Source organism: Myodes glareolus, chromosome 18 (assembly GCF_982192425.1).
Source record: "Myodes glareolus chromosome 18, mMyoGla1.1, whole genome shotgun sequence".
Classification (NCBI taxonomy): Eukaryota; Metazoa; Chordata; class Mammalia; order Rodentia; family Cricetidae; genus Myodes; species Myodes glareolus.
The window spans coordinates 19,853,927-19,880,662 of record NC_142043.1 but is presented as its reverse complement, the minus strand read 5'-3'; the positions used below and the strand labels follow the sequence as shown (position 1 = coordinate 19,880,662).

Below are 26,736 nucleotides of genomic sequence, written 5' to 3'. Positions count from 1 at the left end.
ACTTCCCTTCTGATGACAGCACCTCTGGGGGACACCTCTTCGTCCCACTTGACTGGCAGACCCTGGATGATAGACGTGACTGTGGCAGAGCATCCGGCATCCTGGCTACAATCATGTTATTTTCCACAGTTAAGTAGTGAGTTAGGATTACCAGCTGATAAACACCTTTTCGGAAACTTTGGCCTGAATTTTAGATTATGATACAACCCACTGTCCGTTTACTGCTCTGATGTCAACAGGCCAGTGCTTCTCAGAGCGTTTGCCAGTTTTTCCCGATGTGCATTATCACAGCCCCAGAAGGCTGCCTCATTCCCCAAAGAAATTTTAGCATTCATTTCTCACTGCTGCCTCCCACCCCTGTCACCACCCCAGAAACCACTAATCCTTCTCTGGACTTGCCTGTTCTGAACATTTCATATAAATGCAATCATACAACATATGGCCCTCGTATCTGGCTTTTATTTAGCATTATGTTTTTGAGATGTAGGCAGCTGTAGCATGTATCAGTGCTTCATTCGTGTTGTGCCTGACTCGTTCCATGGTATGGAGATAGCGTGTTTGTATAACCCGCATGTCGGATGATCAACATTTGAGTTGTTTCGGCTCTTTGGAGTTTTGAATGATGCCCCTCTGGACACTCCTATGTAAGCATTTGTGTAGATAGCATGTGTTTACTTCTCCTGAGTATATGCCTATGAATGGCATTGCTGGGTCAGTGAATAATTTCCGTGTAGGCAAGGAGCCAGGGCTGAAAGGATATTGAATAGTTTGTCCTTTGAATTCAAGAGTTTTTATCTCCAGTCCAGTATTGTGCATATTGCCCGTTATTCTGCCTTCACACGGCAGCTATTGAAGTTATATTTACGGACTGTAGGAGACTCATCTGTAATTCACAGGCAGATGTCTGAGTTCATACGACACTGCTTATTGCTTCCCAGGCGGGCTGTGCTTTGCTGACTATGGAGATGACAAGCGCCTATCTTGCCCTGATCCTATGATTCATTCCAAGCCACCAAATATCCATCTGTGTTGAGCCACTTAGTAAGTTATGGCTGCAGCCATGCAGGGGAACGCCATAGCTGTTTAAGACAGGATGAAGCCATGCTTTATGTATGGTCATGGACTGATGCCTGTGAACTAGATTAGCATGTATAGTGTCAGCCCATTTTTAATACAAAACGTATGTTTATGTCTGCAGAGGCAAAGTCAGGAAGGGTTGAAACAGACTGTCAATGTTGATTTTGTTTCCAGGAGAAAGACTAAAGAAAACTTTTTAGCTTGCATTGGTATGTTTCTCTTTTTAAAATAGGTCCCTCACCCCTACTCGTCAGTACGTGTGTACAGCTTTTAAATGGATTTTACATCCGCTAGTTCTCTTTTGGGGAAACAAAACACTTCAAATTAAGCCCTGCCAGAGCTGGGTGGTGGTGGTGTGCACCTTTAATCTCAGCACTCAGGAGGCAGAGGCAGGCAGATCTCTGTGAGTTCGAGGCCAGCCTGGTCTACAAGAGCTAGTTCTAGGACAGGCTCCAAAGCTACAGAGAAATCCTGTCTTGAAAAAAAGAAAAGCCAAAAAACAAAAATCCTATCTGAAGCACCAGGTATTACTGTAAGGTGTGGGCTCCATTGTCAACTCTATCTGGGGGGCCATCCATTCTCGGCTAGCGCATTCACTCACCAATTTCTTCCCAGAGGACAGAGAAGAGAGAGCTTCTAGGCTGGAGCCTGCAGGAAGTCGTCCTGAAAGAGATTGGGGTTGGGGACTGGCTCTCAGAGGATGGGGGGCCTGTGTGTGGCAATTGACTGTTGTGGAATTGGAGTGTGCCACACATGCATGGTGTTTGCTTCCCTGAGGACGGTAGTAGGTCCTTTGCCTCTATTCTCCCATCTGGTCTTCGCAGCCATCCCAGGCTGTAGTTGTTATTACTCTTGTTATACACAGGGGCGAACAAAGGGTTAGAAAGTGAAGTTGACCAGGTGACTCACATTGCTTGTAAATCCTAGAGCCAGAATTGAAAGCCACATATCTGAATTCTCAGCACTGTCCTCTGCTCCGTTTTAAACAGGAGATTGAAGCCCATAAAATGCCGTGCACTGGCCCCTGCTGACAGACAACTCTATAAGTTGGGGAGCGTATGGAGCTAAAGGATTTTTCCCAGAAACCTTTTGCTTATGTTACACGTATGATTCCTTGGGAGTTCCCAGGACGGACCAAGGGGCCTGGAAGGTTCTAGTCGGAGAGGCATGTGGAGTCTCTTGGAGATTCACTCATCATAGGGATTTGTGGATTCTTTGGGGCTTTGGGGCTTTTGTTTTGAGGCAGGATCTCATGTAGCCCAGGCTGGCTCTACACTTCCTATATAGCTGAGGCGTTGAGCTCCCAGTCTCTTGCCGCCACCTCTTAGCGCTAAAATGATCGACATTCATATTCTTCTCAGACCTGAGTGACCGTCTCTCTTCAAGTGGTACGAGGTGACTTCTGACAGGTTTCCCTTCCTGGATGGCCTCTTCGTAGCAGATGCTGGACCGCTGAACAAACTGAGCGGTCAGCACTTGCTCATCTGTACAAATCTCAATAAACAAGAGTGTCAGTTGGTGCTGGTCTGGGTTGAAGTAGAAACCCAGAGTTTGGGTAAAGTAGGGAGAGTGACTTAGTGGGTGGGTCTGGGCTGTCTGTCTAGCCTTCTGTATGTTTTATTAGTAACTTAGTGGGTGGGTTTGGGCTGTCTGTCTAGCCTTCTGTGTGTTTGATTGGATCGTCCTGCTTTAGGTCATGTGGGAGAGAACCTGCTTGTGGCATTTTGTTTGCATAGATCATGATTCATTGTTGATCAGTTGCTTAATTGATTTTTCTGTAGAGCCTAAATTCTTCAACCTACAGTACCAAATTCTAGCAACCATTTCTTCCTCCCCAACTTTCCCCTCCTCCATTGTCATCATAATATGTATCAATATTTCTTAAAGCGAATTATATATTTATATTATGTATAATTATATATAATGAAATATATAATATATATGTAATATATAATACATGTGAAATGTAAAGTCAGCCATCTTGACCATTTTGAGGTATAGTTACATAGTTCTGAATATAGTCACAAAATATAGTCAAGTCTCCAAAACTGTCCTCATTGGTTTCTCAGGTTTATTGAACATCATCCTAGGCGATGGTGAAGACAGACGTCCTGCTGGGTGTGACGGTGCACACTTGTAAGCCCAGCAGTTGGGAAACTGAGGTAGGAGGGTTGCCGTGAGATTGAGGGGAGCCTAGGCTACATAGCAAGGTTCAAACAACAACAACAACAAGCAAGCAAGCAAGCAAGCAAGCAAACAAACAAACAACAACAACAACAACAAACCCTGAAAATAAAAGACCCACTTCCACGCAATCCTGGGAGGATGCTCCAGAAGCGGGGTTAGAGTTCAGTGAGGCCAGAGAGGTGAAGCGTTACTTGAAGGACTGGATCCTTGGGGATCGTCGCCCAGAACTCAGGGCTGCCGATCCTCAGGCTCCCTGTCTGATGACACAGATTGTCCCTCACCCTCTCACTCTCTGGAGGAATCGTTCTGTGGAGCTGAGGGCTATCACCAAGTCTGCGGAATGACTGTGTAATTGTTGGGAACTTTGCTCTGTTGCTGTGCCCATGTGGCCTACGATGGGGGCAGGGCAGGAGAAGGACAGCTCTGCCAAAACCAGAACTTTACCAAACCCCAAATCAACGGTTTGCCCAAATATAGTGTCCTGGACCTTCGACCATGATGCTTAAGCTAAATATACTGTCTTTCTGTTTGGAGGCCTAGCTTCCTCCAGGAATGGCTGCTGTAATTATTATAAAGTGCCTTTCTCAATTTGTCTTGGAAAAGTGTCCATGGTGATGTGGCCCAAGTCGTAAAGACAAGGACCACGTGTAAGACTAAAGTAGATTAAAGAGAACCGGCCCCAGGTAGCCTATGGCTTTGTGCTTTTCCCCAGTGACCTCTCAGCAGTGATAGACAGTGGTGACATCGTACGTGGTTGGTGGGTGGTGTGCAGAGCTCCCAGGCAGAAGGGGGCAAAGGGGCTGTTACAATGGAAGCTGTCTTGCAAGCTCATTCCCCAGGAGAGCCAGCCTTGAGTCCCCATTGATTTCTCTGTGGTTATGCACTTTGAGCCTCTAGCTCGTGTTGCCATGTTGTGTTAGGCTTATAAACACGGGGGTCTTATGTGCATAGTGCCATGGCTGACTGGATCCAGAGCCCTTGCTTTTCTGCTAGCTCCCTCACTTAAGGGGACACCTTGGTTAAGTCACTTAATTGGGCCATTTTCTTCTCAGTAAAAGGGACTGAAAGTACAAAAGGACTTGTACTGCCTCACTGAGATCTCGGCAGGAGCAAGAACGCATGTGTAGTGCTCTTCACAGCGCCTGATACACAGTGACGGCTCGGTCCATTGAGGTTTTCATTGTGCATAATAACTTAGTCCATGAGAGTTGCCTCTATAACGAAGCTACTCTTTTTCTGCATTTCTTATTTTCCTCTTGAAGACAAGGTCTTGCTACATAGCCCTTGGCATAGCCTTGGCATGGTACTGGGTAGCCCAAGCTGGCCTCAAACTCATAGCTTTCTTCCTGCCTCGGCTTTCTGGGTGCTGAGGTTTTAGGGCTCTGCTGCTGTGCCTGGCTCTCATTTTCATTTAGATTACATTCACCCTGTTCTGCTCAGTGCCTCTGCTCCTCCCAGACACACCCTTCACCCCCAGCAGCGCTGGGAGGGCCACTGAAATTGGAACTTGCAGCCTGAGGAGACCTGCTCCGTGGTGGACTGTGGATCCCTTTCCTACCAAGTCCCTGGAACTGAGCTCCCATCTCAGGAGGCCTCTCACAAGCGCTTTAGGCCTCAGAGTTACCACTACCCTTTTCCTTTCTCAGGGGTCATGTGGCTTTGTCCTGCTGTCTTTCCCGCCGGGAAACAACTCTGTGGTTAAATTACACGGGAATCAGCTGCTTGGAGCATCTTATCCTGAAGCATAACCTGACCACCACAATGTTCCTTTTTTAAATACAGGGATTTGGCATTTTACAGGGTTCCTATTGTTGAAAGACCTTTTGTTTCTTAATTATGACTTCTGTAAATGGATTTCCTTAAGTTTTTACATACGGTTTAAAAGCAGTTCTGCCACCCTGAGGGGCAGGGTGGTGTTCAGTGCATGAGCCCACGGGAGACATTTCCTGATTCAGCCACAGCAGTCAGAAAAGGCTCAGTTAGGTTGATTCTTGTTGGAAAAGGGAGGGAATAAAGTTTGGATTCTTGGCAGGGCCATTTACTTGGAGAAGGGAGAAGTGTGTGGGACAGTGGCGGGGTTGGGGAGCTGGTACATGGGGAGGTGGGGAGAGATGAGGGACAGCGGAGCAGCTGGGAAGAGACTCACACCTTGACCTCAGAGACACCATTCCGCCTACTGTGATGAAGGCTTTGACTCAGAGGTGAAAAAACGGATATTCTAAGCTGTTGAGTGAGGCCTGTAAGAAAGTGGCAAGAAAAAAACTCAAGATGGGATTAGGAGTGGAAACCAACTTTTGTGTTGTTATTGTGAAGACAGGGTTTGCCCTTGAACTCCTGATCCTTCGGCCTCCACCTCCACAGTGGTGGACCAATTACAAGCATGCGTCACCACCTCTGGTGTTCTGTGGTGCTGGTGTGTGTGTGTGTGTGTGTGTGTGTGTGTGTGTGTGTGTGTGTGTCAAGTGCTAGATAAGCACCATACCGATTGAGGGACACTTCTGAGTTCCAGAGAGTAAGTATACAGGGTGGGAGGGAAATGGCCTCTGGCAAATTTTAACCTTTTAAAACAGGAATTGTGGGCCAGCAAGGTGGCTTCTGCTCAGTGGGTAAAGGTGCTCGCCACCAAGATTGGTGACATGAGTTTGATCTCAGAAACCTACATGGTAGAAGAAAAGAACTTACCTCATAGGTCCTCTGACATACACACACACATATGCAATAAATAAGTATGTATGTGTGTGTATATATATCTTTAATACATTATAAAATAATTGTAATTAATATATTGGTAATATAATATCATACTTAATATATTAATATACTTATATTAATATATCAGTAGTATATATTGATATATCATTAATAACATTTTAATAGTACATTATATATACTATTAATATGTATAATATTAATATATAATTCTATAATAGATGATGTAATACTAAAAATATACACTAATGATATGGAATGTTGTATAGTATGTGTAAAATATATCTCATATAATGTTATATATTATTGATGTATTAATATGCATAGTAATATGTAAATAAACAAACCCAACAGTGATTGAATAATTAGTTTATTCGTTGCTGCCTGATGGAGGTTTGGTGGAGTGGGTCTCCCAGTTCAGTTGTTGGTCAAAACTGTGTCCTGGGGTCCTTCTAGCAGGAAGGAAGGGGGAGCTGTGGGTGGGGTTGGTCTAGCCACTCACTTGTGAAACCCAGTATATGGTGCAAGGGCAGGAGAAGACCAAATCACAGGAAACAAAGTAACGATTTTAAGCAATGAAATGAAACCAGGCATGGTGGCTTGTAATCCTGTCACACAAGAGACCAAGGCAGGAGGATTTGTGAGTTTAAGGACAGTCTGCACCATGTAGTGAGTTCCAGGCTAGCTTGAGATACAGAGCAAGACCCTATTGAAAGAGAGAAGGGGAAAAAATACACTTTAATTTTTACTTGTTGAATGTCTCTGATGCCATACCCTTCTCTGGCCTTGACCTTCTGATTCTGCTGCTGGTTGTCTCAGCCGTCGTTGTGAGTGTGCTCTTTCTGTCTGCACCAAGCAGGCTGAGCAACTCTCCATTTAGAGTTGGTGAGGGCAGAATTGAGGTCTGGATGTAAAATCCTGGCTTGTAGCCATTGCGCTCTGCCATCTCTCTAGGCCCAGAGTACATAAGATGTGAGGTGGCTTTGGGGGCTGAGGTCAGTCTGGGAAGAAGGCTTCTAGAGGTGAGGCCAAGGCTAGCCCTCACGAGAAAGCCAAGGCAGGAGGGCAAATACAAGGGAGAGCAGAGGCATGTTTTAGGCTAGAAAACACATTCAGAGAATCATTGAAAAATAGTCAGCAGGTTTAACCTGACAAAAACCGTTTCTACAGCCAGATAGGCTGGGCTAAACATATCTCTTTATTGCGAGACTTGTCACCGCCTTTAACATAGTACTGACGCCTATCTTGTGTCTCTATACCAAGCATATTCATCGACTCTGGGAAGCATTTCATGGAATGATGGTATCAGAATTTCCTTTCTATACCCAGGGCAGTGGTACTGAGTCTGTACAGGGTTGTTATAATCCGGGATAGACACAGAAGGAAGGCATAGTGAGCCCTGAGCAGACAATCTAGTGTCTTTTGCAGGCTGCTACCGTGTGTGTGTGTGTGTGTGTGAGTGTGTGTGTGTGTGTGTGTGTGTGTGTCCATTACAGCCCTGGGAGGGGAAAATGAATGCAGTGAAACTGAGAGGGGGGCCATAGAAGTGGCTCAGTGGTTAAGGGCATATACTGCTTTACAGAGGACCAGAGTTCCATTCTCAGCACCCATGTTGGGTGGCTCACAGATGTCTATAATTGACCCTACAGAGGGATCCAAAGCCTCTGGTCTTCCATGGGCATGGGCACTCATATGGGCCCACACACACACACACACACACACACACACACACACACACATATATATATATATGCAAACAAATACCCATGACTGAAAATAAAAATAAAGTCTTAAGAAAGAAACAAAGGAAGAAAAAAAAACAAGGAAACCATAAAGGAGAAAAGCAGCAGGGCTTGGGGGAAGGTGGAGAACCAGAGGGCAGCCTGGGTAGGAGCTTGTGTGATGTTGCTTTCTGGGCGCCAGTATTCTCACGTCTTATGGGAGTTAGTGGCCACCGCTTAGGAAATAGCTGGCTAGGGACGCTTGATTAGGATATCACTGGAACAGAGATAGTGAACAGAGCAGGAAATGCAGGGGCTTGACCCCCCTATCCCAGAGGGCATGTATGCCTCAGAGGCCCCTGGAAGAATCCACAGAAGCAAAGGGACTCCAGAGAGCGTCCTTAAGAGATGGGGACATCTGGCGTAGAGAGGGGAGTGTCCAGAGGCTGCAAAGAACAGGTGTCCTTGCTGCCTGCTTCCTCTTCTTGCTGATGGAGATTGTATGTGTATTTTATATATATATATAGCCTTTTGAGGTGGAGCTGGCTGCAGGTGGCCTTCCCCGCAGGTGTGTTCACACAGTGCCCGCCAGGCCAGGATGGATGGCTTCATCCTGTCCTTGTCCCTCTTAGCATCTGCAGGGCAGTGGGAGGGGTGGTGTGGCTGGCTGATTTGCCCACTGAGCTATCTTTTCTAGATGTTTGCCCTCTGGGCCTTGCCAAGGCAGCTGAAGTCTCCAGGGCTGGAAGCCAGTGTGGCTGCCTGGGACTGCTGGCTCTCAGTGTGCTCCCCTCTCACTCAGCCTCAGTCGGAGCTGCTGGTGGCCCAGGGCCCTGTTTGTCAGCACGTGGCTTGGGTTTCTATGTTACAGGTCCCAAATTGGGATCGCAGGGGATCAAGTGTCCCTGTTGTGTGATCATGCTGAGTCTTCCCATGCGGCTAGCTGCAAACTCTTCAAAGGGCTGTGGGTATTTTGTCTGGGAGATGCTGCAGGAGACTGAGACAAGGACAAAGAAGTCCCTTTTCAAAAAGCGAAAATAGACGGGCAAGAGCTTTGGACTCCGGGTAGGGCGGGGTGCTCGGGCACATTGGAACCCCTTCCTCGTTTCCACTTCTACAGCCCCTCTGGCCAGTCCCTGTCCACCCCCACAGACCCTGACCGTGTAAATACAGCCTCTGTCTCCCCCTCCTTTATTATGCATTCCTTTCATCTGACCCATCTTCAGGTCGCCAGCTGGCGGAGAGAGTGGATTCCAAACCCCAGCTGGTGCCAGAGTGTTTACACGGGCGGGAAGCTTGGCAGCCGACTTGCCCTCGAGCTACTCAGCTGGAGGAAAAGGTAGAAAGACAACCCCAGCGGGGGCGGTGGCTCACGCCTGGACTCCCAGCAAGGCCAAGGCTGAGGAGCTACTGAGAGTAGAGGCCAGACCAAGTTACAGAGTGAGTTTCAGGCCAGCGGGGGCTACAGAGTGAGATCCTGTTGCACTCCGTCTATGCACAACCCTCCACCCCCTCAAAAAGTGAAAGTCATCCCTGAGACTTTTTTTTTCAGCCCCCTTCCCTGTCCCCTGTCCACTTTCACCTCATCCTGTTCTGTCATGAAAAATAAGAGGAGAATCCCTTTGTAAAAGGAGGTGAAGGGCTGGGACGCCCGGTGGCCCCTCCCCCCACCCCAGGCAGTCCTTTATATAGCAGCCTCTGAGCGCTAGAAGGTCCTTGCCCCCTGCTGTGGCAGATCAGATAGTATTCACAAGACATGATTCAGCCGTATATAGCCAGTTCCCATTCATGATGGGTGTGGTCTTTCTAAAATAGTAATAAAAGCTATGTGGCTGAGTGTTAAGCTGGCACTGGGATTTGCTGCCGCAGCAGCCTGAGTTTAGCTCTCTGCATCCTACACCTCCTTTCGTCCCCAGCAAAGCCCCTGAGACACCCAGAGGCTGCCAGCTCTGGTGGTTCACCGCGAACAGTGTGTGAGCAGCCAGACCCACAGCGTTGTGTACGAGAAACCATGACAGGAGCTGGTTCTCAGCCTTCAGCCACTGGGGGATTGCTTGATTCCCATTGGACAGGCTTGTATATCAGGAAGGGAGCTGTCCTGTGGTTGTGTCTTGCCCATTGTTCTGCTGACTGGATCTGGTACTCTCATGTGGTGGTGTGCTGTGTTTTACTTGAGAAACATGACTGCAGCAGTAGGTTCCTACCGAGAAACAAGGGGAAACTGAGGAATGGTGTTGAAAGCACAGTCAACTAAGTACTGAGTGGAGAGGGGAAGCGCTCAAAAGCAGGGGTGGGGTGTAGGCAGAGACTTGTTTGCTTCCCGGTCACCCAGACCCAAATAATCACACAGAAACTTTATTAATTATAACACTGTTTGGCCAATAGCTTATGTGTATTTCTAGCTAACTCTTACATCTTGAATTAACCCATTTCTATTATTTTGTATATCGCCACAAGGCTGTGGCTTACTGGGTAAAGTTCCGGCGTCTGTCTCCTTTGGCAGCTACATGGCGTCTCTCTGACTCCACCTTCTTTTTCCTCTATATCTGCTTGGAATTCCTGCCTTGCTCTGTTCTGCACTGCCATAGGCCCAAAGCAGATTCTTTATTAACCATATGGTAATAAAATATTTTCACAGCATGCAGACGGGAGTCCCCCATCAGTGGGATGAAGGGGGCACATCCTACCTAAGCTGGGAAGGGCAGCAGATTGAAGGCCGCAGAACTAGGAGGAAGGGAGCTGGAGGTACCTGTGGCTCAGGAAGAGGACTGTAGCACTACTAGAGTTGCCTGTTAGAGAAGGAGCTAAGAAGTGGATACTAGGGTTGTTTGAATAAGAACAGCCCCTTTAGGTTCAAATAGTGGAATGCTTAGTCACCAGGGAGTGGCACTATTTAGGAAGGATTAGGAGATGTGGTCTTGTTGCAAGAAGTGTGTCATTGACGGTGGGCTTTGAGCTTTCCAGAGCCCGTGCCTTGCAGACCTCACTCTCTCTGCCTGTGGACTAGGATGTGGAACTCTCAGCTACTTCTCCAACACCGTGTCTGCCTGTGTGCTGCCATGCTCCCTGACTTGATAAGGGACTAAACCTCTGAAACTATAAGCCAACCCCCAGTTAAATGCTTTCTTTGATAAGAGTTGCCTTGGTCATAGTGTCTCTTCACAACAACGGAGCAGAGATATCCTGCTCATGGCCTTGAATCTTCTGCACATCCAACCTGAGGCCCCTCGATGTGTCCTGTCAAAGCCCAGTTCAGGTTGGAGAGCACTTGGATTCTACTTTGCCTCCTCTGAATTCTAAGCTCCTCGTCTGCAAGGGAGGCATCCGAGATGAGGTCCCTGAAACATCCTACTCTCTGGCATGTAGCTCCATCTTCTGCAGCAAGTTCAGATAACACTCAAGTGTCACTTAGACTCCTTCCCTCCTATTGCTTCCGTGCTGTGCACACGGAACCTTGGGACGCACAAGAGCTTTCGATGTCGCCTGCATAGGGCTCTGATCCCCAGTAGCTTTCGAAAACAATTATTTACTTTCTGAGATAGGATCTTATTGTGTAACCCTGTCTGCTGTGGAACTCGCTCTGTAGACTAGGCTGGCCTCCAACTAACAGCGGTCTGTCTCATTCTGCTTCTCAAACACTGGGGTTAAAAGCATGTGTCACTGTGCACGGGCAAGGGAACTGCTTTCTTGACGGGTCTCACAGCAGGTCTCACAGGAAAGCCTGGGCTGACTGACCCATTAGACAGCCAGTTTAATTGGTAGAGTATCCAGGGAGCATTTGAGGTTTTGTTCTAAGGTGGCCTCCTTTACCTTGAGGGAAGCAGTCCTCCCTCCCTTTGAGCTATTCCCGACAGCAAGGCTTTGGAATGTGCAAGGTGCTGGCACAGATGGTGTCCTTCTAGTGAACAAGGAGACTGCCTGGTTCTACTTTGGGACCAGGAAGCCAGCTAACTTGCTTTCTTTCTACCTTTTCTTCCTTATTCTTTTTCCTTTTTCTTTTCAGTTTCCCTCCTCGTGTGTGTGTGTGTGTGTGTGTGTGTGTGTGTGTGTGTGTGTGTGTGTAGGCCAGCTAACTAGCTTTCTGCCTCTTTTCCTTTCTCTTCCCCTCCTCCCATGTATGTGTGGTGGAGGCAGATGACCACTTTGGGTGTCATTTTTCCTCGGGTATCACCCACCTTTATTTATTTATTTATTTGATACAGAGTCTCTCCTTGTGTGGTACTCACTGAGTAGCTAAGCTAGCTGGTTGCCTCACAAGGGTGACCAGCCAGTGAGGCCCCGGGATCCGCTTGTCTCTCCTTCCTTAACTCTGGCATCACAAACGTGCACATCAAATGCCCAAACTATGCTGGGCATTTCCGTGTGGATTCTGAGGCTCAGGCTCAGGGTCCCCATGCTTAAATAGCAAGCTGTAGCATCTGAGCTATCTCCTACCCCCTCACCGCCATAGTTACTTCAGGGCACTACCTGACGGAAGTAGTTAATGAATGCCTGTCTATAGGAATGTGAGGGTGCATTTCCTTTCCCCTTCTAAACCAGTGTGTTCAAGACAGACGGGGCACTTGAGAACTGAAGTTGAAACACACTATGGAAAACACGATTGCCTTCACCTGGACCGCCCCACCTCAGGCCCCCTTCAGTGCTCTCAGCAGCGTGATGATGCTGTCCTAAGCAAGCTCTCCCCTCTACCCGAGGCTACATTGTCTGACTCAGGCCATCCCTCCCAGAGTGTCTGAGAAAATCTGTAAGTCCCCGCCTAGTCCACAGTACTACCAGGTATTTTCTGCCCCCTCCTTCATGACAGGGATATTGAGAATGTGATGATGAACGGACACAGTCTGCTTTTGAGCAAGGGGCAGAAACTCCCTTCACGGAGCCAGTCCTCCTGGCTCACCCCATCTTCATCAACTTTGAAGCAGCCTGCAGCACAGTCTCACTGGGTCATTAGGTTCTGGGCACGGTGCTCAGGTAGTACAGGGATTAAATGTAGACATCCCACACAGGTCAATCTTGGGTTCCCGTCCTTCTGGAGTTTATTAGCTGTGCGCCTCTGGGCAGGTTTCCTAAGCTCTTTGAGCCTCCCTCTTTTGTGTGTTTTCAGGGCACATGAGGAGTTTAAAGGAGAGATTCCTGTGGGTGTTCAGAGCAACCCTGCGCCCAGAAATAGCAGTCACAGCACTATTCCTGGTAGAGCTGGAGGTCTGGAGGAGAAAAGAGGTGACCTCGTGTGTAGCGCAGTCTTACCCAGTCAGACGTCGTTGCTGCACTTCCTGTCAGGTTTAGGAGCGAGACAGTGCAGGGAAGGTTTTTGGTTTCAACTGGGTTGCAGCAAATGTTGAGAAAATTGTGGTTTGCTTGATGTCTCCATCTGCGAGGCAGTTAGTAGGTTGATACCACAGCTCCTGATTTTGACCTCTGTACCTTCAAGGCTGGGGGGTGATCACGTCGTTATTTGAACCTCTCTAGCACTCAGTTTGTCTTGCACAGAGCACGTGCTCAACAAACACTGAGTGAAAGATGGGTTTAGTCTGTGTACTGCGTGTGTGTTGACACAGTCTCACACTGTAGCCGAGGCTGGCCTGGAACTGACTATGCAGCAGCTGACTGACTCAGCTGGCTCACACTGGCTGTGATCCTCCTGCCTCAGCATCCTGAGTGCTGGAATTTTATTGTCTTAAGGAGCATTTCATTTGAAAGATTTCATCTATCTGGCACCTAGAAGCATGTCTGCTATGTAAAGATGAGTTTGGAAGGGTCGAAAGTCCCTTACCATTCAGCTCTGTGGGTGTCCACATGTCTGCCTGTTTGTGTAAACACGCACTCCCACGCTTACCTGAATGGATGTGATTAGCAAACTCATCAGGCCATTGTAAGGTGGGGGAGGTGGCCCTGCTGTGGTGGCTCGCAGTGGGAACTTATCTATGTAGGCGTTGCTCTGTCTGATTGCAAACCCATCAGTCAGTGAAGAGATAAAGGCAGATGGACTGTTGGGAGGCTGCAGTTCTGGCCCCCAGACTTGCAGGCACCCTAGCAACCGTCCTTCTGGGAACTCACAGAGCAAACCGATCCTCATGAAAAGGTGAAGAAAAGCTATGGAGAGTGAGGGCAGAGTGTGAGTTCAAAACGGAACATTAAATAAAAACAAACAAACAAGCAAACAAAAACCACGCAAAAGTCCTTAGGCCTTTGTCAGGGTAACAGGACAGGATGCCTCAGTTTGGTTTGTGCCCCTCCCCCATCCTCCTGTTCTTCACCAGCTCAGTTTGTGACCCAAGGTTGACTGAGCATTGTGTCTAGTATGTGTTCAGAGGCCAAGTGGCTGTGCTGCAGAAGGCTCCTAGGGCCTTGCTGTCTGAGGAGACGAAATTTCTGGAATTGGTGTCCCCCCCTTAACATCTCTTTCCTGCTAAAATCCAGACTCCCAGGTTTTACCTGCAGCCGAAGTTTTTCTGTCTCCTTGGCTCTTTCTTTTTCATGGCCTTTCCCCTCCCCCACACAAGCTCAGGCATCCCTCCACCCTTTGCTTGTGTCCTTTGCTTCCCTTGGCAGACAAGCAGCCCACAGCTGGTGCACCAGCTCCTGATCGCTCCTCAGCTCCAGCGTTTGACCCTGCCAGGTATGACTTAGCTTCTGGGAGAACGTGGGGAGGGGGTGGGGGGAGGAGGAAGGGTTCCACCCTTATGTAGCTCCCACCCCCCACCCTCATGTAGCTCCCACTGCAGTCCAGGGTTGACCCATGCTTTCTGAATCACCCATTGGTGCCCAGTGGATTCCTTCGAACTTTGTCTTCTCTTGGCTTTCAGGACTATTCTAGGCTTTCCAGCTAAGCTGTCCGTGTCTCCTCCATCCACTGCACACTGAGTGACTGTCACCACATGAACATGCTTTATTTATACCATACATTTCCGTGTCTTTCCTGTGCCAGACCGAAGCAGCACTCCCGACCACTCCCTTACCTTAATTTCACATCTACTTGAGTCTTTCAGGTCACCCACTGCTGACCTGCGTCTGTTACCTGTGCCATCCCTTCTCGTACATGGTAGCTTCCAAGTTCCTGTGTCTTCTTATATCTCTTGAGAGTAGAGTTGTTATATGTGTCTGATGGGGGCTGGGGAGGGTACCTGGCTTCCTGGACCTTGCTTAAGGCTGGATTCATCAGCAAGGGGGAGTTTGCACACTGACCACTGGGTGAGAAATCCTGATGCCCCTTGTCAAGTTTAGGTGAGGCCCGTCCTCCCCCTTGGCTGTTTGGTTTTCCTGCTTGCTCCCTGAAGTCCCATACTGGGCACAAAGGGCTGTGATGGGAACGGGCCCAGCTGCCTGAGAGTAAGCACCAAGTCTGTGCAGGCATTGGCTTTGCCATTATTGTTTGACTGGAACCCAGGGCCTTTGCACATGCTAGGCAAGTTCCCTAACACTTAGCAATAGCTCCAGGCCTTTTGCAGTGCCGTTTAAAACATCTCATTTAAGTTAGAATATCGAAATCTTATAATGATGCATATAACAAAGTGTGGCACCTTAAAAAATTATAATTCAGAGGAAGGGGTTGGAACGGGGTCTCACTTTATAGTTTAGGTTGGCTTGAAACTCACCTTGGGACACGCTGGCTTGAACTCTTGGCAGTCTTCTTACCTCTGTCCTCAAGTACGGGGATTTATAATGTGAACTGCAATGCCCAGGTTGAATACAGCATTTAACCTAATATTGACATTTGCTCAGACTTTGTCCTGGGGCTGCAGGGTGACTCTGGCTTGTGGGTGAGCGTGGGTCAGGTTCCTGATGCTTCCATGCATCATCTGGGAGATCTTCCCTTCCCTGTTGCCTTTTCTTCCTGGATGTGATGGTTTGAGTAGCAGTGGTCCCCATAGGTTCATATATTTGAATACTAGTCACCAAGGAGTGGAACTATTTGAAAGGATTAGAAGGATTAAGAGGTGTGGCTTTGTTGGAGGAAAGTGTGTCATTGTGAGTAGAATTTGAGGTTTTCAAAAGCTCTTGTCAGTGTCTGTCTCTGTCTCTCTCTCTCCCTACAGATCAGGATGTAGCTCTCAATTACTTCTCCAGCATTTTTGCCACGCTCCCTACGCATGATGGTGATGGACTAACCTCTATAAGAGTTGGCCTGGTCATGGTTCTACTCGTTACAGCAGTAGAACCATGATTAGCCATGTACCCTAAAGGAATGATGCCTGTCTGTTATTTGCACACAGGAATGTTTGTGTGTTAGATGTTTCCCATTAATCTTCATGGCTTTGGCTTAAGGTTGTGTGTGTGTGTGTGTGTGTGTGTGTGTGTGTGTGTGTGTGTGTGAATGGTCACCCTTAAGCTTTGCCTATAAGGTGCCCTCATGAAGACAGTTCTGGGTAAGTCTTTGTAGACTCAAGCTTAAAAGTGTCCACGCCCACCCAGATGTTCAGATGCTTCTTCTGTTGGTGTAGGATGTGCTGTGGGAGATAAAGGTGATCCCGAGTAAGGCTCACCAGGGCACAGCTCCCAGGCTGACTACTGTGCCTTCTAAACTCCCTGCGGCATTGCTTATTCTTGCACCAGGTCTTAGCTCTCCATGGAAGAGCCGTGTGCTTAGCATTTGAAAATCCTCATATTTAAACAGAACACCTTCTGTAGATTCTTACACAAACATCTAGGGCAGTCCCAGCCTTCCTAATGCTGCGACACTTTGGTACAATTCCTCATATTGTGGTGACCTCCAACCATAAAATTATTTTTGTTGCTACTTCATAGTTGTAATTTTGCTACTGTTGTGAATTATAATATAAATATCTGTGTTTTCTGATGGTCTTAGGCAGCTCCCGTGAAAGGGTCGCTTGAACCACTGATCTGGGGAATCGTTTCCTGTGAGAATGATCTTGGCCAGGCTGACTTACCCCACCCCCTCCTGACCGCGCGCGCGCGCGCGCGCGCGCGCGCACACATGCAGACATACTCACACACACACACACACACACACACACACACACACACACACACACACACAGAGTTTCCCTTAGTTCTGGCTATGTGTACTCAAGGCTCATTTCCCTAGCGAGCTCCAATCCATAAGCCAAAACCCAGGGGTCAACATGCTGAGTGGGAGGGCTCCCAGATGGCAAACAGTTCCTGAAAATAATTTCAGTAGATCCCCAATGACCCGTGTGTCTTCCTAGAAATGTACAAATAAGCAAACAAAAGGCAGAAACACCTGGGCCTTGCCTCCCTTCGGCTGCTCTGGGTCCATGGACCCTGTGAAGTGAATTGCCCTTTTATTTCCCCAAATACCAGGCAATGCCAAACATTCGTTGGGGTGTTTTTGCCTGGCATCCAGTCATAACACTTGCCTGCAATCACTGACTGGCTGGCTGTTGCAGATTTATCTGAAATGTTCTAGCCATAGCTCCCACCACTGTGTGCTTCGTTCTCATGGTACTAAACCTTCTTAAACCTACAGTTAAAACAGCATGGATACACTGGTGAGGCAGCTCCTTTTCTGCTGTCAAGTCTAAAAATGCTACCTAATATTGACTCTTTAAAAAAAAAAATTCCTCATGACCCCCAATTCTACACGCCAAGGCTCCTGTCTGTGTTTAAATTCACTGTAGAAATGATTCTGCATCTTGCCATCCAACTTTGGTCAAAAATAAAATACTTGTTTTTGACTAATACTTGTGTCTTGCTTATATCCGTACATAATCGGTGTTCTAAACCTTAATGTGTGCATATGTGTTTCAGAACACTGATATTCTTTTTAAAAATGTTTTTGCATGAGCAGGTTTTTTTTTCTACTTTTTTTTGTTATTTAGTTCTTAGCCTTCACAAGAAATGTTTTGTGGGCATGTTAGACTGTCAAATCATAGGAAAAGCTTTGGGTAGGTTTAGGTAGAAAGGAAGGTGAAGTGTATGAACAAGTAAAGACAGTTTGGCCCGTTATGGTGGCACACACCTTTAACCTCAGCACTCGGGAGACTGAAGCAGATGGTTCTTTGAGTTCATGACTAACCTGGTCTACACAGCAAGTTCCTGGTAAGGCTACATAGTGAGATCCCATCTCAATAAGGAAAGAAAAGGAGGAGAGAAAAGAAAAACATCTTCTAAATATCTACCTAGGGTTCTTATTTTGAGAAGGTGTGTGTGTATGTGGTGTGTTTGCTTGTGTTTGTGTGTGCACACTGCATGTTGCCATTTGTACCTCTTCAGGCCAGAAGAGAGCAACAGCTCCCTGAAGCTGGAATTACAGACAATTGTGAAGTGGGTGCTGGAAACTGATCTTTGGTCCTCTGAAAGAGGATTCTCTTAACCACTGAGGCAACTCCCCGGACTCCAGATCTCTATCTTTTTTAAAGATTTTTTTCATTTTATTTTCAAGATTATACTATAATTGCATCATTCCTCCTTCTTTTCCTCCTTCTAAACCCTCCCATATACCCCTCCTTGTGCTCCTTCAAATTCATGGCCCCTTTTTTCATTGATTGTTCTTACATATATATATATGTATTTAAGCATGTAATATGCATGTGAATACATGCACTTTTAGGGAAGGGTTGCATTTATTTCCTGCAAATGCTATGAGATTGCACAAAAACACAGTCTCCTGGGGGTTATATGTTTTAGATACAAAGGAAATGGAGAAGGCTTCAGCTACTTTATAGCACTTGAAACTGTGGGTGTAAGCGGCAAGCTTAGGCTATCTTTAAAGATATTAAAAGAGCTGGAGAGATGACTCAGTGTTTAAGAGCTTTCCTGTGCTTGCAGAGGACCCAGGTTTGGGTTCCAGCACCCATATAACAGCTTACAACCATATGTTATTCTGGCTTCAGAGGATCTGGTAACTTATTCTGACCTCTGCAGGTAACAGGCACGTACATGGTACACATACATATATAAAGGCAAACAGTTACATAAAAGAGAAAAAAATTTAAAAGTATCAAAAGCTCCGCATAAGGCAGGTATGATGGCCTAGTCCTCTAATGCCAGCATTCCAGAGGCCAAGGCAGGAGGCTAGTGAGTTCAAGGCCCTGAGGCCAGCCTGGGCTACATAGCAAGCTCCTAAAACCACCAACTAAACACCTGTTTTTGTGCTATGGTATAAATCCCTTTTTAATCTTCATATAGTTTAGATTTTGGCCTGATGGGTATAAGTCAGAGTACCAAAATGTTGTCATAGCCACTGCAGCAGCAAAGTTTCCCCACACCCACACCATGAAGCTTTAGTCTATGGCTCTATGCCTGGTAACAGCTTTTCTGGTCAACTTGGTGAACACAGGCTCTAGAGAACCTGTGGGGTCTGTCTGCTTGGCTTTGCCCCATGCTCGTATCAAGGCGGCCTTTCAGCCACAGAACCAGAATCCCCAGATGTTGCTCCCAAGCCACACAGAAAGGTACTGTCAGAACTGTGTCCCCTGTGTCCCAGCCACTCACCCCTTTCCGGTCATCCAGAACGGAGGCTTGCAGAAAGCCAAAGTGAAAAGCATGTTTGTCCCAGCAGGCTGTCTTCTGCGGAGCTGCAAGGAGTTGCAGACCTCAGACACTGTGTTCTGCCATGACCGTTGTGCCCACAGGTGGTGGTAGATCCACCAGGATCTCTGCCGGAAGCAGAAGCTTAGGGCGATCCAGAAGAGAACTAAAGAACTTTTTCCCCCTTAAATCTCCTCCTCACCAGTTGAGTGTAATTTTCCAGTGTTTTTCCTGTCTTACTGAAGTTTTCCTATTCACCACCTTAAGCAGAAAGATGTGAAACCTATTTCAGGACAGCTTGCTGGAACCATTTGACTTCCTGTGATTGGGGCCAAGCTTGGGAAGGAGGCAAGCTTCCCAGCCTCGGCAGGATGGCTCCCAAGCCTTAGCTCAGTATTCTCAGTGAATGAGTGTCTGTGCTTTCAGCTGTGGGACCTGTGCCACTCTGCGTTTCAGCCTCTTGGGCAGGACCCCAGAGGTTCACAGGGCTTTCACTGCCATGAGTTAATTTCTCGTGCCCCTGGTCTTGCATAGTGTACACACACAGCATCGTACAAGATCCTTTATGCTGATGTGTCTGTTGAGAAGCAAGACAGCATTAGCTGAAGTGAAGGATCCAACAATGTGGTCCCTTTCATCTTAGTTTTTGGTTTCTTTCTTTGGTGGCTGCCATCAACTTCCAGCGAAAGCGACTGTGCATTTTGAAGCCCTGGTGTATCAGTGCCTGGGGGTGGCTAAGGACTTTGCTCTTTTTGCCTGTGAGGCAGGAAGGACACCCAGACTTCCGTTTTCAGGGGTAGAGAAGCAGCACTGTGCTTTGAACTTGAAGGTGAGCACTTCAGTAAGGCTTTGATTTGGGCAGTGAAGGTCAAACAGGCTCAAGAATGACAGCTCTGTGAACTGGAACAGAGTCCTTTACAGACAGATGCTCATTCCAGCCTCCTCCATGGGCCTGCTCATTTCCGTGTCTGTCGATAACAGTGTCAGCGCTTACAGGGCTGTTGAAGGAATAAAGCAAGCGTCTGGTGGCATTTGTCGTCAGTATTGTTGGTACTGGGGAAAGGAGTCCACAGAAGGGACATACTTTACCCAAGGGTAATTCATTGGTTCACAGCTTACCTCAGACTGGACTCTACATCCTGATTGCTTCACGAAAACAGTAATTTCGCTGGCATTCTTCGTGTCTTTTTACCAAGAGCTGAGGTCCATGCGCCTCTAATAGAACATGAATGTGGGATGGTTCTGGTTTTGGTATGGCTGGGTGAGTTCACTCAACATCTCTGATTTTTGTGTTTCACGCCATGTTCTAGTTACAGCTGTAATTAAGCGTGCTTCTCTCTCTCTCTCTCTCTCTCTCTCTCTCTCTCTCTCTCTCTCTCTCTATCTCTTTGTGTGTATGGGGTGAGGGGAGCCCCTCCTATGTAATTCCCTTTGCATTAGTATATTAACACGTTGTCACTTTTAACCTTTCACCCACAGAGCTTGGCATTTAATATGCTATTAAACTCAATATTGTTTCCTATAAACAACCCTAGAGGGATGAGAAATAATTGGAGTGACATTTTTAGTAGGCCCCTGATTCTCAGCCTCTGTGCTGTGTGAACCCCCATTGCACAGTCCCTGACCTCAGGCCAGGGGAGAGTGATGGAATGAAGATTCGGGGTGCCAGGGGGCTTTTGAAAGCACATAGAACGGTTTTTATGAGAGACAAGCAGGGTTACCCTTTGTGGCTAACGCTGCCACTGCTTCCTTCTCCCCCTCCCCCCTGTTTGCCCTCTCCCCTGCCCCCTTCCTTTAATGGATGTGGCAGACTTAGTAGCTGATCTTATTTTCCTCTTTCGGATGATCAGAATGGAGTTCAGACTCCAGGTTTCCGGCCAACTTGAGATGATGCGTAGGGCTTCTTGGGCTGCGCGCCTGTGGCTCAGCCTCATTCTCTAGTCTTTCTTTTTAGGCTTCTGGCATGTGACTTCTTTGGTTTGGTTTTAGTGTTCTAGTTTTTGTTAGGTTTCTGTTAAGGGCTTTGTTGTGTGTCTGCTAAAGTTGTTTCTGGAACAAACTTATAAAATCCCAAGATGATGGTTGCCTGTTGGACTCAAGTGCTCACTGGGTGGCAGCAGGCCGCTTGGTCTCTCTGTGTCCAGACTTTAACTTCTTTTCCTATGAAACAAGAAAACTGGCATTTAGGATACACTAACATGGGAATAAGGACGGTTTAGAATTTGTTTCTACTGCCACCACCCAGAGGGCAGGTATGGAAAAGTACTGGGATCTAGTATGTTTTGCCTTCATTCTGTTCTCTTAGGCTTACATTCAGAAAGCATGTGGTAGACATTCATCTGGGGCCGCTGAATACCACAGTTGCTTACAGTGTGCGTTCATCAAGTGGGCATTTGTGAGACACCTACTGTGTGGGTAGCTCTGGGTGGACGCAATGAGAGAAAACAGTCGTACAGAAGTATAACCATGAGCAGGTCACAGGCTGCAGCTCAGACAGCTCTCCTGCAGGGTGGCTGTGTCCGTGTGTGAGCATCATGTGGCGAGCGTGTACCACCCAGTCAGCTCCGTCCTCTTGCCATTGTGGGTTGAAGGTTTTCAAGGCTTTCTTCTAGAACTTAAACCTGGTGCCTGGTGATGTTAGCCTCTACCAGGGGCTGTTTAGTAAGATCTTGTTGATCAGTGAGACACCAGCAGGTGTAATGCCTGATGCACATGCCTGATGTCCCGAGTTTGAGCAGTGCAACCCATAGTAAAAAAGCTGAATTTGGTGGCTCACAGCCATAACCCTAGCACTCTCATGGGGCGATAGAAGAGGAGACAGGAGAATCGGCTGTGAGTGCACATATGCAGTAACAGCAGAAACAAGAGAGACTAAGTTATAAATAGGCAGAAGACCCAACTCCTGAAAAGCGGTCCTCCGACCTCCACATATGTGCCCGTGCATGAACTTGCCTGTGCACATGTGCGCGCGCACACGCACCAAACAAGCAAACAAATCTTGGCCCTAAGAGGTTTGTCTTTATATATTCATCCACTGCTGATTGTGGATTTCGTCTTTGGGAGTCTGGTTACTTTACTAAAATTTACCTGTAACCTCCAAATTCATACTTGGCTCTCCACAGCATACGCAGGTGCAAAACCTTGGTGCCAACCGAGGTGAAACAAGGCTCTGCCTGCCTTCCTGTTTCAGTTCTCGTGCCGTAAACAAATCATCCCCGTTGCAGTCTATTTGAGGCCATGGTTTTGCATTTTGTGATGTTCATGGGATTTCGATGACCCCTAAGTATTTTCCTGAAGTGCTCCCTACGGTCCTATCTTGAGAAGGAGACAATATGCTAAATTAGGGAGAAACAGAATGACTTCAGCTGCCTCGTTTGGGCATGAGCTCCAGGGCTGCTGACCGTGAGTTCAATGTTAATGAACCAACAGTGTGTATTAAATATGTATTAACTAGGGTGCCCTTTAGAAACATGCATAAAGCAAGGTTAAACGTTGGCCTCTTGGTCACATGTGACTGGCTTGTCGTAACCCAGTTCTGTATTTCTCTTGGATGCGGTGTTTCCGTGTTTGCAGCGGCTTCATAGAATTGCCGTAAATGAGAACTGACTGCATTTGCAGGACTCGAGCAAAAACGTATATAATTCACATACCAAATACCTACTTCCCGGGCTGTATTTGCCTTGTCTTGTTTGTTTGTTTTCAGTGTAATGACTCTCAGAGTTGGCTGCACGCTGGAGTGCTTTGGGGACTGGACAAGACACTGTTGAGCCAGCCACTGCGAGGGTCTAGGTTAGTTGCCTGGGCTGATGGCCTGGGTATAGAAAGTTTCAAGTTCTTTGGGGGATTCTGTCACAGGTGTGGTTGAACAGTGGTGTTCCACACATAGAATCATAGTGCTTCTGAGAAAGAGGTCCTCTGGGGGTTCACGTGTCTGAAGGCACACAGCTGCTCCAGGGACAGGCCAACAGAAACCACAGCAGAAGACTGGGGGCGCTAACCAGAATACTCGCCAGCCCTACTTAGGAGATACAAGCCAGGGGAGGCTGGACTCAGAGTAGCTGGGTCCCAAGGAAAAGGCCATTAGTGGCAAAGGGCGGCTCCCACTAGAGACTGGGGACCTGTGGTTAAATGAATCAAACTGCATTTCATTGAACTCTTATTCAGTGAGCAGTACCTTGTAGGTGGAGGCTGCTTATTCATTTCCCAGTCACACACACACCTGAAATAATTACACACAGACCTTATTAATTATAACACTTTTTGGCCTATAGCTTAGGCTTCTTATTAAGCAACGCTTAGATCTTCAATTAACCCATTTTTATTAATCTGTGTACTGCCACATGGCCGCGGCCTACTGGTAAGATTCCATCCGTCTTATCTTCTTTGGTGGCTACGTTGCGTCTCCTTGACACTGCCTTCTTTTCTCCTCTGTCTGCCTTGCTCTATTCTGCCCTGTCATAGGCCAAAGCAACTTTATTCATTAACCAATAAAAGCAGCACATACACAGAAGGACATCCCACACCAGTACCTGAGCCCTCACCTCGTCTGGGTTCGCTATTTGGGAGGGCATGCAATGAAAACTGAGGTGATGGGATTCCCTGCCTTCTAGGCGGCGACGATGTCCCTCTGTGTGGAAAGGATAGCACAGCAGAGTATGGTATTGAACTCCTGCCTGGGAAGGAGTGACCTTCTCTAGGAGTAGCCAAAGGCCTTGCAGAGTGTTCACGGTTGAGGGGCAGCGTGATGGACGAGAGAGAAAGATATTGACAAGTTGTGGGGAGTAGCAGAGGAAGGGGAATCCATGAGGAGATTCTTTGGGCTTGAGCCAAGCTTATTATTGTAAGGAAAAAGCAGGCAGTTGAACTGGATGGAGATCAGGAATGTAGAGCAAGGTCATAAGGACCAAAATTCAATCCCAGTGGTGGGGAAGTGGGGAACAGCATCTTTGTATGCCTGATTTTATTCATTCTTTCCCTACCAACTTGATAGAGCACACATAGGCATGACTGAGATGGATGAAGACTTTGCACATAGCTACCTGTAAGAAGTAAATGATACCTAACTATAGAGTGACAGCAAGTCCTTGTCTCCTTAAAGGAGAGGATTGACCCCGTAGAATAGGCTAAGGGCCGTCATCTGACCCTAGCATGTCCAAGCAGCCATCCTTCACTTGTTACCACACTGACTTGGATGTAGCCTGGTACACCCCCACTTCCTGCATACAACTGTCCGCCACACTGGAGGAGAACCATAACCCCTGACTGAAGGAGTATCTTCAGAGCCTCTGGGGAAGTGGCTTCTTTCCCCCTGACCTTGTGCATGTCTTTCAGAGTGCTTCTTGGTCCTGACTGCAATCGAGATGGCTAACACCCCAGTCTGTAGTATGCAGCCGAGGAACTGCATGTAGCCATGGCTTTATAGACAAGAGATTTGGCTCAGGGTGTGGGATGACTTCCTCGTGGTTTATAGCTAGCAGAGCCAGCATTTGAACATGGACAGTCAATTTCTGCATCTCAGCTTCAACCCCCCCACATTTGCTCATCTCACCCCTGCTGTAAATGGCCCTGGTACTAATTTGACTACTAGAAACCAGATTGGGACCACAGCCGTCTAAAGATAGCTTTCATAAGAACCAAACCAGAATGGTGGGGTTTCAGAGGTCCGTTCCCTGTTCGATAGAAGGGTAGGTGAGAAATTAGCAGCTGGAATCTACTGTTTCGGAAGCTTCAGGGCTGCTGTCCAGGGTGCAGTCAACTGAAATGCCTGCGAAGTCGGCTTCAGGGCCTTTAAAAGCTGTGACCTTCCACAGAGCTGGGAGTCCAGAACTAAATCAATACGTGAACGAATGAATGGCAGAACCATTTGTGTTGCCCATGGTGGACACAGCTTGCTACATTCCCATATATCCCCCATAGTCGACATAGCTTGCTACATTCCATCTACAGTGAACACAGTGTAGCCATCATTTGGGGCCCAGGATTGCTTTGCTCTTTAGTGCAGGTCCTGGGAGGAGTGGCTCAAAACTGGTGCTTTGGGGTAGGTGAAAACCCTGCATCCTGGAGTGGGAGGACTGACATAAAGGAATGGTCCCCAGGGCAGGGAACAGCCTCTTCCTGTTCCTTTTGATGTGGCCAAGAAAGTAAACAGGAACTTTTCTCCTTTGTTTTCCAGGTCACAGCCAAGACTGCCTTCCTATTTATCTTACCTCAGTATAACGTTAGTGTGCCTACAGCAGGTAAGGAAAGCCCCGCTTAACCCCGACACTGTGAATAACTTCTCTTGTGCTCTACCTGGGACCTCTTAGATATTACTCCTCAGGCTCCAGTGTTTAGGTGGCTGGGCGCTTCCTTCTGTTCTCCACTGAAGGACCAGGAGAAAGTACTGCCCCATGGGGTGCTAAGTGTCCCTCTGCCTCCTTCGAACTTACCGCCTCTGACCACTGATGAAAAACACGGCTTCCTATTTAAAGTTTTCCACAAAGGAAGTGGGTCCGATGTACTTCTATGGAATACGGAAACATGGCGGGAAGGGAGCTCTGTATTGTGACTTGGGTGAGATTAGGAGTAAACCATGCCCTCACACAGAGCTGAGCCATCTCATGAAGGCCACTGACCATAATTGTCACATCACAAACTGACCTGCATCCAGTATTTGCAGGAACAGCAGAAGGCCTAGCTGCCGTGGTTCCAAGTGCCACGTGACCTCAGCTAGCCGCTTCCAGTCTAGTTATGGTGTTCCAGCTCAAGGAGTAGCGTGGCTGCACAGAGCAGAGCAGGGAGAGGGTGGGCCCGTTCTAAAAACGATAGTTGCTGCTCTATTCCAGCCAGCCACCGGTCCAGGGGTTGCTGTAAACCCAGAGTGCCTGCCCAGTTGCTTTCATCATCACTGTGACCAAACCTAACAGAAAGAACCTTAAGAATGAAAGGGTTATTTGAGCTCACAGTTTCAGAGGGTTCCTATCGTGGTCACATGGTTCTGCGTACTTGAGCCACAATGGGGGCAGAAACGTGGCAGAGAATAGTTGTTCGGCTCGTGACATGAAGGAAGCAGAGAAAGGGTGAATACAGGAAGGGGCCTGGGCAAGATACCTACAAGGTGTACACCCAGGAATCTGCTTCCAGGAAAGCCTCTGCTCACCATTTCCCAGTGAGGCCATCAGGTCCAATACGGGACTGACACACAGGAACCATGCTCTTCCAGCCTCCAGGCGTTTCTCCACCTATTCAAGTAGACGGTCAAGTTAAATCAGCACAGTCGCTGGAGTTGTAGCCCTTGAGAACATTTTTATCCCAAGAGCATCAGAAAATATTTCTCCCAGGGTATGAACTTCTTACTTTTTAAATGTTGTCAGTTAATTTTGTAAATGCCACCGTCAGAAATGCAGGAATGTCAGCAGAAACAAGTCAGTACATCAGCTAGCCAGGATCAGCTTTGGGGCCATGTTTCTGCAGCCTTCGGGTTTTGGGGACTCAGCCTAGGAATCAGGTTTTTCTCCCTCTCAGCTGTAAAATACTATGGGCCCCTTGAGGAAGGATGAAGGGAGTTTTGCTGGCCGAGTCTAGGTCTTCTTACATCATTTGGTAGTAGGGGAAT

General features: G+C 47.5%; 1 protein-coding gene across 1 annotated transcript in view; it reads left to right on the top strand.

Moving 5' to 3' along the window:
- Positions 1-26,736, top strand: part of Tram2 (translocation associated membrane protein 2) — a 76,664-nt gene that overhangs the window by 15,894 nt on the left and 34,034 nt on the right. Inside the window, exon 2 of the mRNA XM_048445705.3 lies at positions 25,315-25,378. Coding sequence (XP_048301662.1) covers positions 25,315-25,378 — 64 coding nt within the window. The remainder of the gene's footprint in view (positions 1-25,314; positions 25,379-26,736) is intronic.